The sequence below is a fragment of the Acanthopagrus latus genome, chromosome 8 (assembly GCF_904848185.1).
Source record: "Acanthopagrus latus isolate v.2019 chromosome 8, fAcaLat1.1, whole genome shotgun sequence".
NCBI lineage: Eukaryota > Metazoa > Chordata > Actinopteri > Spariformes > Sparidae > Acanthopagrus > Acanthopagrus latus.
The window spans coordinates 18,933,558-18,947,946 of NC_051046.1; the positions used below are offsets into that span (position 1 = coordinate 18,933,558).

The 14,389-nt window shown below is 41.5% G+C and overlaps 1 protein-coding gene across 3 annotated transcripts; it reads right to left on the reverse strand.

The window, feature by feature from the left end:
* Positions 1-1,690: 1,690 nt before the first annotated feature.
* Positions 1,691-7,265, reverse strand: LOC119024602 (calcitonin gene-related peptide). 3 transcript variants are annotated; one of them, XM_037107543.1, is made up of 5 exons: positions 7,160-7,265; positions 6,000-6,091; positions 4,945-5,079; positions 2,968-3,152; positions 1,691-2,688 (listed from the first exon to the last, which is right to left on the reverse strand). In XM_037107543.1, exons 2-4 carry the CDS (start codon positions 6,083-6,085, stop codon positions 2,993-2,995), a joined length of 381 nt encoding a protein of 126 aa, XP_036963438.1. In that variant the 5' UTR covers positions 6,086-6,091; positions 7,160-7,265; the 3' UTR covers positions 1,691-2,688; positions 2,968-2,992. The 3 variants fall into 3 exon arrangements, with proteins under 3 accessions (XP_036963438.1, XP_036963437.1, XP_036963436.1); XM_037107542.1 differs by having other exon boundaries at positions 2,968-3,155; XM_037107541.1 differs by lacking the exons at positions 1,691-2,688; positions 2,968-3,152 and adding an exon at positions 3,594-4,126.
* Positions 7,266-14,389: the final 7,124 nt, after the last annotated feature.

Sequence of the window (14,389 nt, forward strand, 5' to 3'; positions counted from 1 at the left end):
AGGCGATTTATGTGGAATGTTTTATTTCCTGTTATACATCATGATTCATTTTCCACTAATGATGTTCACCTTTTGTTTCCATTTTGTTTTTGTGGGTTTCTTTTTAACTTTTACTCAGTGGTCCCTGATGCAGTGCGCATTATTTCATTCACAGTCTACAGAAGAGCTGCCCGGTACAACCAGTCCTCCACTGATGGCTGGCGGGAGCAGAATAGGGTCTCTGCCTTGTTGAAGCCCCCCCCCAACATTTTTCAGAATCAGTGTTTTTCTATCCTATTGCCAATAAATAGTGTCAATTCAGAATCTTTGACTTGGGCTCTGATGCATCTTGTAATCTGCAAAGTAACAAGTTGTAACGTTATTCAATAGATGCAATGGAGTAAAAGTACAAATTTGCCTCCAAAATGTAGTGGAGTGGAAGTATAAAGTAGCAGAAAATGGAAGCTAAACTACTTTAGAAACTACCTCAAAAGTACCTCAGATTTGTACTTTTGCAGTCAGTCATGTGATCTTTTCAAGGCAATTAAGCATTTCTTGTTAAACCACACATCCTTGTTAAGTGGCGTTAGTCGATGTCTTCCACTCATGATACACCTACAGGAGTGTTTTACACCTCGTTGGTGTTCAAACAGCCCTAAATGATGCTGTTCAAACACCATCAAGTGAACAGAACCAGAGCATTATGTCATCGCTTTTCATTCCATCTTTGCATTTTTTCACAATTTTTTTTTCTTCTCAAGGTTCAGATATTCCTTGTTCTTTTAGTTTATCATTTTTATGCTTTTTGTGGCCGGAGTCAACGTTACAGTACAAAGATCTGTACTTTCTGCGCCTTACATTTTCAAAACAGGCTCGTTACTTTATTCTTAATGCATTGGAGGGGGACTGATTATTGATTCCGGCGCTTACCTTGATGTTTTGGGCGGACAAATCGTACTGATCCTACCATTAAGTTTAACAGTCTTTTGGTTATGTTAAGATGCCTTGAGGTTCAGTTAGCTTTGCACAGGAATGGCCACTAGAAATGTCCTTCAGAGGGAGACTTTGTACTTTTATACTTTGAGTACAATTCAGAGCCTGTACTTTATAACTTCTACTTGAGTAAGGAAGTTGAATCAGTATTTTTACCATCTTTTTTTTTTTTTTTTTTCATTTTTACTACAGTGTCTGTTCATCTACTTGAGTGAAGAATGTGTGTTCTTTTGCCACCTCTGCCTGTGAGACTCTGCAGAGCTCTACTGTAACTTTTGTCAAGATAATGATGTTGCCACCTATTGGAGTGCTGCTGTAAAAACACCAGAACCCCAAAATGTCCCCTGCATGGGAGTGAACATTCGATGACTAAAAATGAAAAACAGCTTGAAGAATGTCTTTTCATATCTCAAATAAGGGAATAGATTTTTTTTTTTCCGGTCGAACTCAAAAATGTGTTGATGTCTTCACCAGTCTTCCATATGTTTGCGTTAAAGATTTCTAAATGAATGGAAACGTACGCTGATTCCGGTGTGCATTCACCTTCCGATGGAGCTAAAGAAGAACAAGTCTGACTGCAGGTTTGGCTGCCTTTTATTAAGCAATTACCCATGCAGTATTTTTCTCGTGTCATCACGTATCTCAACATATCCATGCCACTATGGTGTGAGTCAGAAAATAGTCCCAATGAAACCTGCAGAGGGTCGCTGCATACAAAGTGACCGACAGTAGTGTGTATGAATGCGGATAGATTTTTTTTTTTTTTTTTTTAATAACTGGCCAAATTATCGATGTCTGCTACAAATTTTCAGGATGGTGTCTCCGTCCGTGGGAAATGTTTTACAAATCACTCTGTTCGTGTGAGGTTCAGTAATGCCATTGTCATTTATAACTTATTGATGTCGTAAATCAATATTCCAGCAGTTTAACGTACAAATATAATCTTCTCATAGTATAATCATCCTCTCGCTCGGTCTCTCTACACCTCAATGCTTAAAAACCTTTGAAGAACAACACAAGTACCCCAAACCCGAGTGTATCTAAAATACATTTTAATCTTGCTGAAATTTGTTTTCACAATATTGTTTACAATATTAATCTGTCTTCGTTCTCTTCGTCCTCGCTCGGGTCTTCTTTATCGTCTCGAAACAGAACTGTACAATCATGTTCATGTAAATTGTTCTACATCAAGGCACAAGACAACAGCCGTTGTGGAGGGGCCTTGGGTAGGCTGATCTTTAATGGCGTCCCTCCGGCACACAGGAAAACAGGGTACCCTCGGGAAAGAAAGGGAATCGTGGAAAATGTAGGAATATGGAGGTGGGTTGCATGGAAGAAATGTGCTCTAACGAGATGAAAGGAGGAGAAAAATAAGGTGATAAACACTGCTGCTTTCATTTTATTTTCCAATGATAGTCATGTATAAAAAAGAGGAACCATCAGGATGTTTTTTTTTTCTTTCTTCAGGAGTTCATTTGTTCATGTACATAAACTAAAGTGCTTTTTTTCTCTTTTTTTCTGTTATTTGCCAAAAGCAAAAGGTTTCACTAACAGGATGGAGATGGGGACAACAAGTCCGGTGGTGTCTCTTTTTTCTGTAAGGATGTGAAGGAGTGGATAAAGGGCCAGTTCAGTGTATATTTTCTGCTTGATTTTGTTTCTGTTGATTTTTGTTCTCAGGTTTTTTTCTGACGTTTTCTTGTCGGGATTCAACCTCTGAAAGAAAAAGATAAAGAAAGAGATCAAAGCTTTCAGTCATCATAAATTTCCATCTGTAAATTATTCAAGCGATGAATACAACATAATTTAAATCCAATTGTGATAAGATAATAATAATGTTGTCATAAGTTCAGTTAGGTTTAAGAATTCTTCTTTCTTTTTTCTCTTCTAAATCTTTTTAAATAAGCAGATGAAGAAATCTTTTTAAAGTTTTTGATGAAAAAAAGAAATGAATCAGTTCAAATCAGAAGAAGAAGAAGAAGTAACTTTATTTACCATTTCCCTGAAGGTTTTGGAGTGCTCACATCTGGACACTTCTCCTCCGCCTGCCGAAGGCCTTGGCACCGACGTTGGTGGGGACGAAGTTGCTGTTGCCCATTCCCCCCGACCGGCTGAGGAAGTCCGCCAGGCGGTGAGTCACGCAGGTTGCCGTGTTGCAGGCTCGCTTCTGTGCTGTAACGCTGCTTCAGGAGAGCAAACACGTGGTTAACGCTGAGATCTAGTGTGACATGCATCCATATAATACTGCCACACAGACCTATACACAGAATCATTTTATCAAACATTAAATTCACAGCACAGTCAGATTAAAAATATGCGTCAAACGAGCATATTTTCAGATCTTTGTTCTTCGTTTTTCTTACCTTTGAACTCGACGAGAGCTTCAGAGATAATTTTGGCGTGCACTATCAGATGCTCTAAAATCATATGTGTCCATTTTATAGATCATATTTGTAAGTAAGTACCCACTGACTGTGTCCCTAAGAATGAAAATGAGCTAAGGCTTCCTGGTAGAAAAATACGTTTATTGAACAAGAAACATGGTGTCGCATGAGTGGATCATTTATTAATGGTTTCGATTCAGTGTTCTCTCTCAATGCTTAAATTTCAGGGGCTTTTAAATGCCATCAAATGACTCCACGCACAGTACACAGAGATGGATGTCTGAACCAGCTCCTGAATTACATCTACGAAAAGTAAGTCTGATTGTCTGAAATGATGGGGACAAATCATTCTCTGCCAAAAAAAGGAGGGGGGGACTAAATAAAAAAAGTTTGCAGTTAAGGAACATATTCTTCTCATGTCAATCAAGCGGGTAAAATCAACATGCACTTGCAAATCCAAAAAAAAACAATCAGGAAGAAACTGGGAGGAAGAGGACAGGAGAAGAGGAGGTGGAGGAGGAGGAGGAGAGGAAGAGATGCAGTAAAGGTAGAAGAGGGGCAGAGGGAGGACGAGGAAGGGTTAGATGCTGTCAAACGTCTCGCCGTAGTTTGCATAGCTGTCGCTCTCAGGCGCACTGCGCTTCTTGCCGGGCGTTCCTGCTCCCACGTTCGTACGAGGGAACGTCTGCAACTTGTGCAGCTCCTGAGACAGTTTGCCCAGCACACAGGTGCTGAGGTTGGAGCAGCGCTTGGTAAGAGGCCTGTCCATGCTGTCGGGGAGGGGACACACAAAACACATGCAGAGAACAGGCTCATAGGTTTGGGAAAACATGCAGGCAACACTTTTATTCATCCGTCTTTCTTTTTCCTTCCCGTCCACACACCGTTTGTCTCACATGCGTTTTCCTTCTCATGCCATTGCAGGTTTGAAAAAAAGAAACAGTCCAAATAAAAACATTCTCCCCCCCACAGCATCATGCTCTTTCCCCATCCCCGAGTTTCAAAGGACCTGTCATGCGGCGGAACCCCACCTCTACCCCTACCCGAGTCGGTCCCTTCTCGTCACGTCTTCTACACCGACAGAACAAACAGAAACCAGTCGCTTCCCACTGTCATGCAACTCTACTTAATTGACATCATGCACACTTATTCGTTCTGTTAGGCATCCACTGTTCACATGCCCGGCAGGCAGGCTGGAAATAGCCCGTTCGAACAAAGTCAAAGTCAAACTCATCCATGCGGGAGCAGGGTCATGACAGAGAATAGGGATTTCTTTTTTGTGTATTATCATCTATTGCTGGAAATGATCTGTTTTTCTCTCTGACAGTTTAGACGTACATACCTCTCTGCCTGATTGAACCCAAGTGGAGGGCTAAAAAGATGAATCCTCTGTGATGTTACAGTGAAATCAGAACGCGATACTGTCCCCTTAGAAGATCGACACGGGAGCCCAAAAAAGAGCCGTCCATTTTACCATTTAATCTAATGAGTTCCACCCTTCTAAATCTTTCAGTTGCTGTTTTCTGCACAGGGAGGAAAATGTGTGTGTGTGGGTGGGGGGGTTGAAAGAAAAAAGTCATGTGTGTACCTGTTTCCTTCAGACGCCTGCTGCTCCAGCTCCTCTGCCGTCATCTGCACAAACTCCTTGACGATGGCGTTGAGTAACCTTCGCGCCTCGTAGTCCGTGAGCGTGACTCGGTCTGACATGGACTCTAAACCCGGTCTGTGGTGAGGTTCAGGGGTCAGAGGGGTTGGTGGGGGGGAGGAAAGATATTGAGATCAGCATTAAATCCTTCACTGGAATTATCACCTGCAGTTAAAAGGAGGGGTGGGGTGAGTGTGTATTAGGGTGGGGTAGGGTGGCGTTGGAAGTGCACGGCTGGATGGATAGGAAGGGGTCGGGGGGGGGGGGGGTTGGCTGGGACGTCACCAACTCTGAGAGGGATGACGTCCGAGCTGGAGGGCCCCCGGCCAACGTGGGGAAACAATCTGCGGAAAGTGCCCCATCTGAGAGAGGGGCCGGTGTGCAGCCGGCTTTAGATTTATTACTAAATCGATAGCTTCATGGGAACGGCGTGGGGAGTGGCTTGAATGGGTCTTCATATAAATATAGATCTCATTTATCTCACCCTGAAGTTTTTTTTCTCTCTCTCTTTTTCCCTTTGATTATTCCATTTTTAACACAACATCTGAGAGTGATTTTTATCCAGGTGGATTAGAGGAATCTTTATATATTGATTAGCTCCATCTATAGGATCTGCATTCATTCTGTTTTAAAAGTCATGCAAGTGTCTATCTAGCATCATGAATTACTAACATTAACCAGAAAATATCTCCTTAAAGTTATCTTCAATCTCTCCCTCGCACAAAAATGCTCTCCCATTCCTTCATGATTTTCAGACAGCACTGACAATATTTGGATTTTGAAATTCTGCCTGATTCCCTCAGTAAAAAAAAATATTCAAAACATTTTTCTGAGTAGTTATTATTGCTCCGCGCAGCTTCACTCCTTTTACCGGCTGCTTATAATTCTAACCAAATGAGAAATTTTATTCTACTTTTCCCACATATTTCAAGTTGCTGTAAAATGCATCATGTCTGAGAGCTTGACGTGTATAAAAAAGTGAATGTAGAGCGTCTCACCTGGCAGGGGCGGCTTGTGAGCAGTACATCTGGCAAATGACCAGGGCGTAGGCAACGAGGAAAGCCGAGATCTTCAACATAACCATGGTCCCCTACACAGCAAGAAAGACACCACCGTGCATCAGCTCCTGCAGCTCACACACCGCTCAAATAAGTTCTCCAATCATCAGAGGAAATTAATCTACGCAAAAACCAACATGCACTCATGTCTGATCTTCATCTGCTGCTGGGAAGAAGAAAAATGCTTCCTGTCACTTCCCAGAGAGGTGGTCTCACTTTTACCCACATCTCAGCTTGTCAGTATTTAACTCTGGAACATCTTTTACCTCCACACAAAGTCTTTTCACGACTGAGCCACATAACAATCCCCCCCCGCCCGCCCACCCACCTACAATTCTCTTCTTCTGCAAGACGCACTGTTCCTCCGAAACATCCTGCTAAGAGCACAGGACAGGTAGTTCTCTTATGTCGTACGCCACAGGTTCTGGAGCGTGTCATGGCTCTGTGTGTGTGTGTGTGTGTGTGTGTGTGTGTGTGTGTGTGTGTGTGTGTGTGTGTGTGTGTGTGTGTGTGTGTGTGTCTCAGGGTAGGTGGGGGTCCTGCACTGTGCAATGCCTGTAGCTCTTGCTAGAAGAGGAGGGGTGAAGAGGGAAGGGGGGGGGGCTTCAAGCTTGCCAACTCCCTAAGGGACCAGTGCATTAGTGTAATGAGCTGCCAGTGCTCTCTCTCTCTCTCTCTCTCTCTCTCTCTCTCTCTCTCTCTCTCTCTCACACACACACACACACTCTCTCTCTCTCTCTCTCTGTCTCTCTCTCTCTCTCAGACCTGCTCCTTCTTCTTTCTCTTTCCTGTTTCACTTCACTTCAGCTTCTCCCTAATTTTTGACTCCCTTCTCCTTCACTCTTTCTTTCCTGTCTCGGTCTTTGGCCTTCACGCAGCAGACTGGACCCTCACAGAGAGGGTGGTGCTGGTGGTGGTGCTGGTGGTGACCCTAGTGGCCACACTCCAATCCCATTACCAACACCATCGCGTCACCGCACTGTAATGCAGTGTCCACGTCCCCTCTGACCCACACATGCATGCAAACAGCTTGGTACAGGTACATTTATAGTCAAACAGTCATCCCAGCACATCGCCAAACATTAAAAGTCAACACTTACCTTCAGTGATAATCACCTGGCACAAAAATAAATAAATAAATATCTCTATGTATCTCTATGCAAAACACAGTAAGTTGACTTTCCCTCAACTTGCAGAACAACTCTTGATTCTGTTGCATGCAGCGCCAACGCTCCAGCCTATATATCCCACCACTTGGATTTGTGCATTGACTGTGTAGGTGTTTAATTATCCACCGGCAGCCAATCGCATCGCTCTGATGCCATGGCGAGCCAATGGGACGCCTCCTTTCGGTCCTGGCTCACTCATGTGGGATATGGCTTTGCGCTGACGTCATTCCTCAGTCACTAAGTGCTCCATTCACAAAATCCACCAGTCATTTGGACCATTTGCTATCCCCCCCAATTTGCATTGATGTCATTAATTAAATAGGAGGCAAAGCAAAACTGGTGGCCGTGGAGAAGCATCACCAGCAATAAATATTTTAAGAACCTTCCAAAAATGTTACATTGCATGCTGGATCTCAAATGCCAAATCGATAAGGCGCCCCCCCCCAACGCACCCAACGCCACCCTCCCCAGCTAAGCACTTGCAGGCGGGGCCATCTGCTGGGGAGGGACGTATACTACACAGTGACGCACTCCTGGGCTCTTCATTCATAACGCTGTTTAGATAACTCCTGCACTACACCCACTGTGCTTCAACCTAGTATAGACCGACCATCTCGCACACAATCAGCTTATATCATCACTTTGTCATTGATTTGATTTGAAACAATATGATGTGACTCACCACAAATAATGAACTCTTTACATATCATGCACCGAGCCATGTGAGTTAACTCTGCTCAGAGTAGCTCATAAACTTATTTGCAGTTATTTGCACAATTATGCAGTTTTTATCTTCTCCCGCTTGAATTTGTGTTGGTTTTTTTTTTTTTCAACTCAGCTCACAGCAGCTTCTGTGTGCACTCTGTCTGCGGCAAACCCTCAGCTAAGTATGACACCATCCCTCCCTACTACAGTGAAACATCAAACCATATTGAGTTCATGAAGCGATGCCACAGTCAGTCCAGTAATGATCACTGCCGCCCGGGCCTCCACCCACACACTGAGTAAACGAGATGTCCTCGGCAAACACCAATCGATGACAGCCTCCGACAAGAGCCGTTTCTCAAAAGCAATTACACAACTGTTTGTCGTCCACCCTCGTCTCAATTCCCTTCCTTTTCATTAGTGTGCAGGACAGTGCACAAATGAGCTTGTGTGTGTGTGTGTGTGTGTGTGTGTGTGTGTGTGTGTGTGTGTGTGTGTGTGTGTGTGTGTGTGTGTGTGGACAAAATGAATGGCTGTACAGTAGGTAAGTGTGTAAATCATTGTGTATGTTCTGGATTGTATGTCAGAGTAAAGAAGGGGAGGGGTTGCCTCTCCTTGTCTGCGTCATAGAGGAACCCCATTAGACAGGATGAGCCTTTTAGTGCTATTGAGCCACAAGGCTCACCTATGTCAGACGCTAAATCACTGCTGAATAGAGAGCTGCCAGGTCGCGAGTCACATCGACGGATCTACTTTCTACCTGCATGTCCACTGTCCTGACTAATTCATTACACAGTGCAGCGGAGATTGAAACATGCCTGGAGAGAACTTTTTCTTAACTTCTCATATTTTTTTCTGCCTTTCATGCAAAAACTTTGAGCTGTGTTTTTTTTGTTTTTTTTTTTTAAGTGCAGGTCTTAACAGTCATGGGTCATGGCAGACTGAGAATGGGTTGCATAACTTGATGCTGTGAAAAGAGGCGATCTCTCGGGAAATCTGCTTTGCTGCTTTACCCCCCGCTGCCCACATATTCAAGAGTCCTTTTGGAAGAGCGACACTCTTGAGTTATCTAAGCCCTTTGAGTAAAAAAGAAAAAAAAAAAAACCTTCACTGTCACAGCTGCAAAATTTGTGTCATAATTGCCAAACTTTAAAAAGAGCAAGACTCCATACACTTAGCTGATTATTTATTAGGTACAACATCAAAACATACTGCAGTCTCATGCAACCATCCTACTTTTTTGTTCAGGCTTTTTTTTAAGAAGTTGATTTAAATGTATAATAATTTTGTTGCTTCTATTTCTATTTTAAGATTAAGAGGGTAGGCTCAACAACAGAAACACCTCTCTTCTTCTTGCAGTGCTTTTTTAAAGCCATTATCTCGAGGCCACAAGTTACTTATTTGGTTATCTCGAGATTACAGCGCTTGTTATCTCGAGATAGCTGCTCAATTCATCTCGTTATCTCAAGAAAACAAGATGCAGTTTACTGGTATACTCTGACAAGGCAAACCATAACTTTTTATGAACTTTGCTTATTTGATTAAGAATGTTTTCCCTAGTGAGCTAATATTGGGCTGATTACATTATGGCTATTTATTGGAAGGGATAGGCAACATAAAGCAGATGCATTAATCTCCAGTAGGACAGAACCAAAATAATTCTCAGTGGAGAAAAAGAAAGTACACAGGTTGGAAGATGTTTGAATAATAATAAAGGATAAATAATTAAATGGGCTCTGTGTAATAATTTGTCACAATTCATGTACAATGTTATTAAATTATGCATTATATGTGAGTGGATTTGTGACATGAAAAATCTATTGGTTGCCTAAGATGGGGACAATTTGTTTTAGTTATCTAATGTATTTTTTATTATTTTTTTTTTTTAAGGACTTGCGGCAGTCCAAAGGATGTGACTCAGAGCATGTTCTGGAGAGTACAGTCTGATCGGTTGATCATTTTTCGCAGAGATCAATTGATCAGTTTTCATCAAGGTCCATGCAAATTAACAAAAATGTTGAAAAAAATTCCCGTATCCATCCGTACTATAGTATGTGTATATATAGTCAGGTTCACAATAAAATTTGGGGGGGAGTTGCTAAACAATACATTTTTGGAAAGGTTATTGTATAAGGAGTCAGAAAATCAATGTTTGCATTTGCCCAGATGTCTATGTGGCTGCCATATTGAATTTTTAAAAATGGCGGTGGTAAAACTTGAATTTGTAATATCTCGGCTTCTGAATAAGCTGGAATGTTGATTTTAACTGCTAAACCCACATTTTAGGGTCAGGGTCAAAAATGACCGGTGTGGTTGTTTTCTTGCAATATCATTGTTCGCATTTTTAATATTCCATGTTCGTCAAAAAACATCTTTCTTTTTTTTATTTTTTATCATCCCATTGAAATACATCCACAATATGGGTAATAAAAGTACACATCACAAGCAGTTGATCAGATAACTCAGAGTTCCTTTTATTGAAGAGTTTTTTTCTTTGAGTTTAAAATTAGCTAATGTAAAAACTGGATGTTCTGGAACTATCGACATGCACATTTAGACCACAGTATGATTAAGCAACCTTTTTACTTAGACAGTTTCTATACATCATCATAATCATCATCACTTTCATGTATCACGGCTTAGGAATCAACATCATTCTGGCTTTGGCTGCTGCACTAACACATGTCAGTACAGGGTAAGTCCTTAGCTCTGCAGGAGCACCTCCCAGAAGAGCAGTCAGATTTACACTTGCATTGGACCAACTCATGGATGGACTGTGGGGCTGGGAGGACGCCAGGGTTTGAGCACGCTAACCGAGTGTTTCAAGAATCCGTTTTGCAGACGATCCAGCAGTGGATCCTGCAAAGCAATAGCTGCCTGTACCCATACTCTTGTTTGGACATGGACTCTGAAGATGTGCTGCTTCAGAGCTCCAAGTGTTGGAGGGCGCTTGTCACTTTCTGCCCTATGTTAGCAGAAGAGATGCCATTGCAGCTGAGGGATTGCCTTGATGTTGATCCCCTTGGGTGAGTAAGCTGCACATATAAAGGATTCCAGGGCTGACAGCATTCCTTCTGTCACATCTGCTTCATCCAAAAGCATCTGCAGAACACTGACAATAGTCAGGTTGCCTTGCCTGTGTGGGAGAACCTTCCTGTGTTGTTGGCCCCAGTGAACATATGGAAGGCTGGCAAAGCCTTTGCTCTTTCTTTACCTCGCCACAGTGGTTCAATCTGCACAGTACCAGAGGCCATAGAAATGGACGTGTTATTCAACATGAGATCATAGTTTCCTTACATACAGTAGCCTAATGTTAACTAGCTAGTTAGCTAGTGTTAGCTAACTACAAAGTAGGCTAATTTGTAGGGGAAAAATACTCTTTCAAACAATCATCATCAATGATATTGACACATATTATACAGTAATGTTACCAACCTATTAGCAGCAGTCATAAATGTATATGATGTTGAAATATAACATTCTGAGCTAAAAAAAAAATTTAAAAAAAAAAAAAAAGTTAATAAGATACTTACTATACATGTAGCAGATGCTCTGTAAAACAGTGTTCTTGAGGGATGACACAGCTGATATAGTATGTGGTATCCCAATATATCAAAAGAGAAGCAAAAGTCATATGACACACACTTTACAGTTATATTAGCTAGCTTAGTTAGCTGTAGTCATAACTGTATAAATATGTTGTTGAAATAAATAACATTTTCTGAGGTAAAATGAAGATAATACTTACTATACATGTGTTAGATGCTCTGTAAGGTATGTTCTTAAGGGATGACACCTGATATACCAAGTCTGAGGAAGAGCCATTGGCTCAAATCATTACTGCAAATAAACTCTTTCAACAGGAACACTTTGTGTGTGGATCACTATCAGCACCCATTCTAGTGGGTTTGCAATGTGCATGTCTTTGTAATCATTCCCACATTAACTATTAAATGTTTTAATGAGTGATATAAAAAATGTTTATTTTGTGATGAACAGCTGGAATATGAAATGATAACTTTTCATTGCAAAGCTATTGCAAGAAAACAACCACACCGGGTCATTTTTTACCTACTCATGCATGGAAGGGTTAATGTGGTAAAGTGTTACTAGCACCACTGGATTCCTTGACCCTTACAGTGTGGGTTTAGCAGTAAAAAAAACAACATTCCAGCTTATTCATAAGTCGAGATATTTTACAATTTTTCAATTTTACGACGGCCATTTTTTAAACTTCAGTATGGCCGCCATATGGACATCTGGGCAAATGCATTGATTTTCTTACTCCTATCCAATAACTTTTCCAAAACGTATAGTTTAGCAAATCCCCCCCAAAATCCTACAAAGGTTATAATCTAAATATAATGAACATGACTAATAGCAGAGAGAGAGAAAATAAAAGGCAATATGTTTATCCAGCGGATCTTGTAAGACTGCTATTTCATTTCAGCTGAAGGATATGATCATCAGCTATACTGAGTGTTACAACAGCCGTGTGGTGGTGTTTTATATGTCATATGTGGGCAGACATATCTCTGCGTACATCTGTGGGTCTATATGTTGTATTCCGGCGTGTGCGTTCAGTCTATACTGAACATGCATGCCTACTTATAAGCGCTCATTTTTTCAGTGTGGGTGTTCCCTTTTGGGCCATCTGCATCACACTTCACCCCAGGGAGCTGCTCAGGCCATCCCGACTCCTCCGAAGTTTCCCTTCAGTTGCTGAAAAAACTTTTGAGTATCGAGTCGATATGGTAACCTTTGAAGCTGGGCCTCCCCCAGCTGAGATCAACACACTCACTCTTGTGTAAGTTATTACCGGGGACACAATGAGTGCTGCTGTGTCTTCTCCTGCTGCTGCTGTTGCTGTGGTTTTATTGAATGTGAACAAACGTTATGCCATATGTCATCTTAATGGCGCAGCTCTTTTGGGACAGTCACGAAGGTAAATGCAGAAAAGGGAAAGCTTGACTGCATAGATAAAGCTAACACACCTGAGCACTGCTATCGAGTGGACATGTAGGCTTGCTCTGTGCTATATGTCAACATTGTGAGCTCATTAAAGTGGCATGTTTCATGTCGTGCACACACACGATGGTTGCACAAGTTCAATGCTATTCGATATGTCAGTGGAGCAGAGTGGTCAGTACAGTTGAAGATCTCATGTGGGTAAATGTTACAAAAATGTATCATCTGGATTTCGATACTTGATATAACACACATACAGTGTTGGGAATTGTATTTTCTTGAAATACATACATATGTTACATAAAGCATTCTTGATTCTGGCGGGCCAACCATGGATTCATTAAAGCGCTTGCCAAAATGCAACCTAGGCTTTTTTTTTGTGAATGAATCCGAGTCAAACCTTTGTGTACAAGCATAATTATGACATAAGAGGCACTTTTAAGATTTACTGTATTTTGCTTTCAGGTTGAACTCACTTTCATTGGGAGTGCTAGGGGCAAATTAGCGATAGCATCAAAATCACGATTTGTAAAACACTAAGAAGGCTCGACATAACATGAATATTTGCTCGCCAGGTATCACCAGGGTCTCTACACATGAACAAGAGCATTGTGAACATTGTTTGTGTACACACAGTTTGCTAAAAGAAAGTTTTTGAACTACTCATGTTAGCAATAGCTTCTTCCACTGGCTGCAACATAACATGGAGGTGAGTTAAGGTCGACCGCTCCTAAAGCTTAGTTGCATCTAATAAGCTAATAAGAATAAGCTAACCTTAATTGTTCAAAAACTTTCTTTTTAGTAAACTCTCTATACAAAATAATGTTATCAGTTCCACCTTTGTCTCTACAGCTTGGTCAACATGTCTGCTATGATAAAGGTCTGTTCGGTTAAGCTACTCATGTTGTTTTATATGAATAGTTATAATAAACCTGATGTCCAGCCTGCAGGTAGGAACCACTGCCCTTGACTCTGCCCTTCTGCATGCTGTGACTCCAGAACATATGGTGGTTGCCTTGTAAACATCATCCCGTGACTTCAAAATGACCAAACAAGGAGTGACATCACACTCCCAAAACAGAATATTATTAACAGCAGTCTTAATATTGCATTGTGCAATGAAGCTATAATACATGTCATGTTTGTACAAGGAGCATGACGTTCAGTATGTCTCTGCTGACAGTTGTTTTTTCCGCTCTCTCCACCCACAGATAAACAATTAGAGTGAGGTTGGCCTGATATTGGATCCTGTGTGGATATTTGTTGTTTCACTTCCGATAACTTGTTTGCGATTCTTTGGAAAAAGAACAATTTATAACCACTGGTTTCAATACTTGAAGTGACACCCACAGATAAATGGAAACGGGTCACGCCAGCTCTCTGAGGCTTGATGAGGGACATTCTTGGAAATGCAGGAAATCTTTAATGGCCGATGGTCATGGATGACTGACTTTAGTGCTGTTGAAGATGCTTTATGCTGTCACACTG

Bases quoted from the DNA above. Each gene is read 5' to 3' on its own strand.
- LOC119024602 (XM_037107541.1), bottom strand. From the start codon at position 6,085: ATGGTTATGTTGAAGATCTCGGCTTTCCTCGTTGCCTACGCCCTGGTC. The intron at 5,080-5,999 runs GTGAGACGCTCT...ACCTCACCACAG, and splicing joins TCACAAGCCGCCCCTGCCAG to ACCGGGTTTAGAGTCCATGT. The intron at 4,127-4,944 runs GTACACACATGA...CCTCCCCGACAG, and splicing joins CAGGCGTCTGAAGGAAACAG to CATGGACAGGCCTCTTACCA.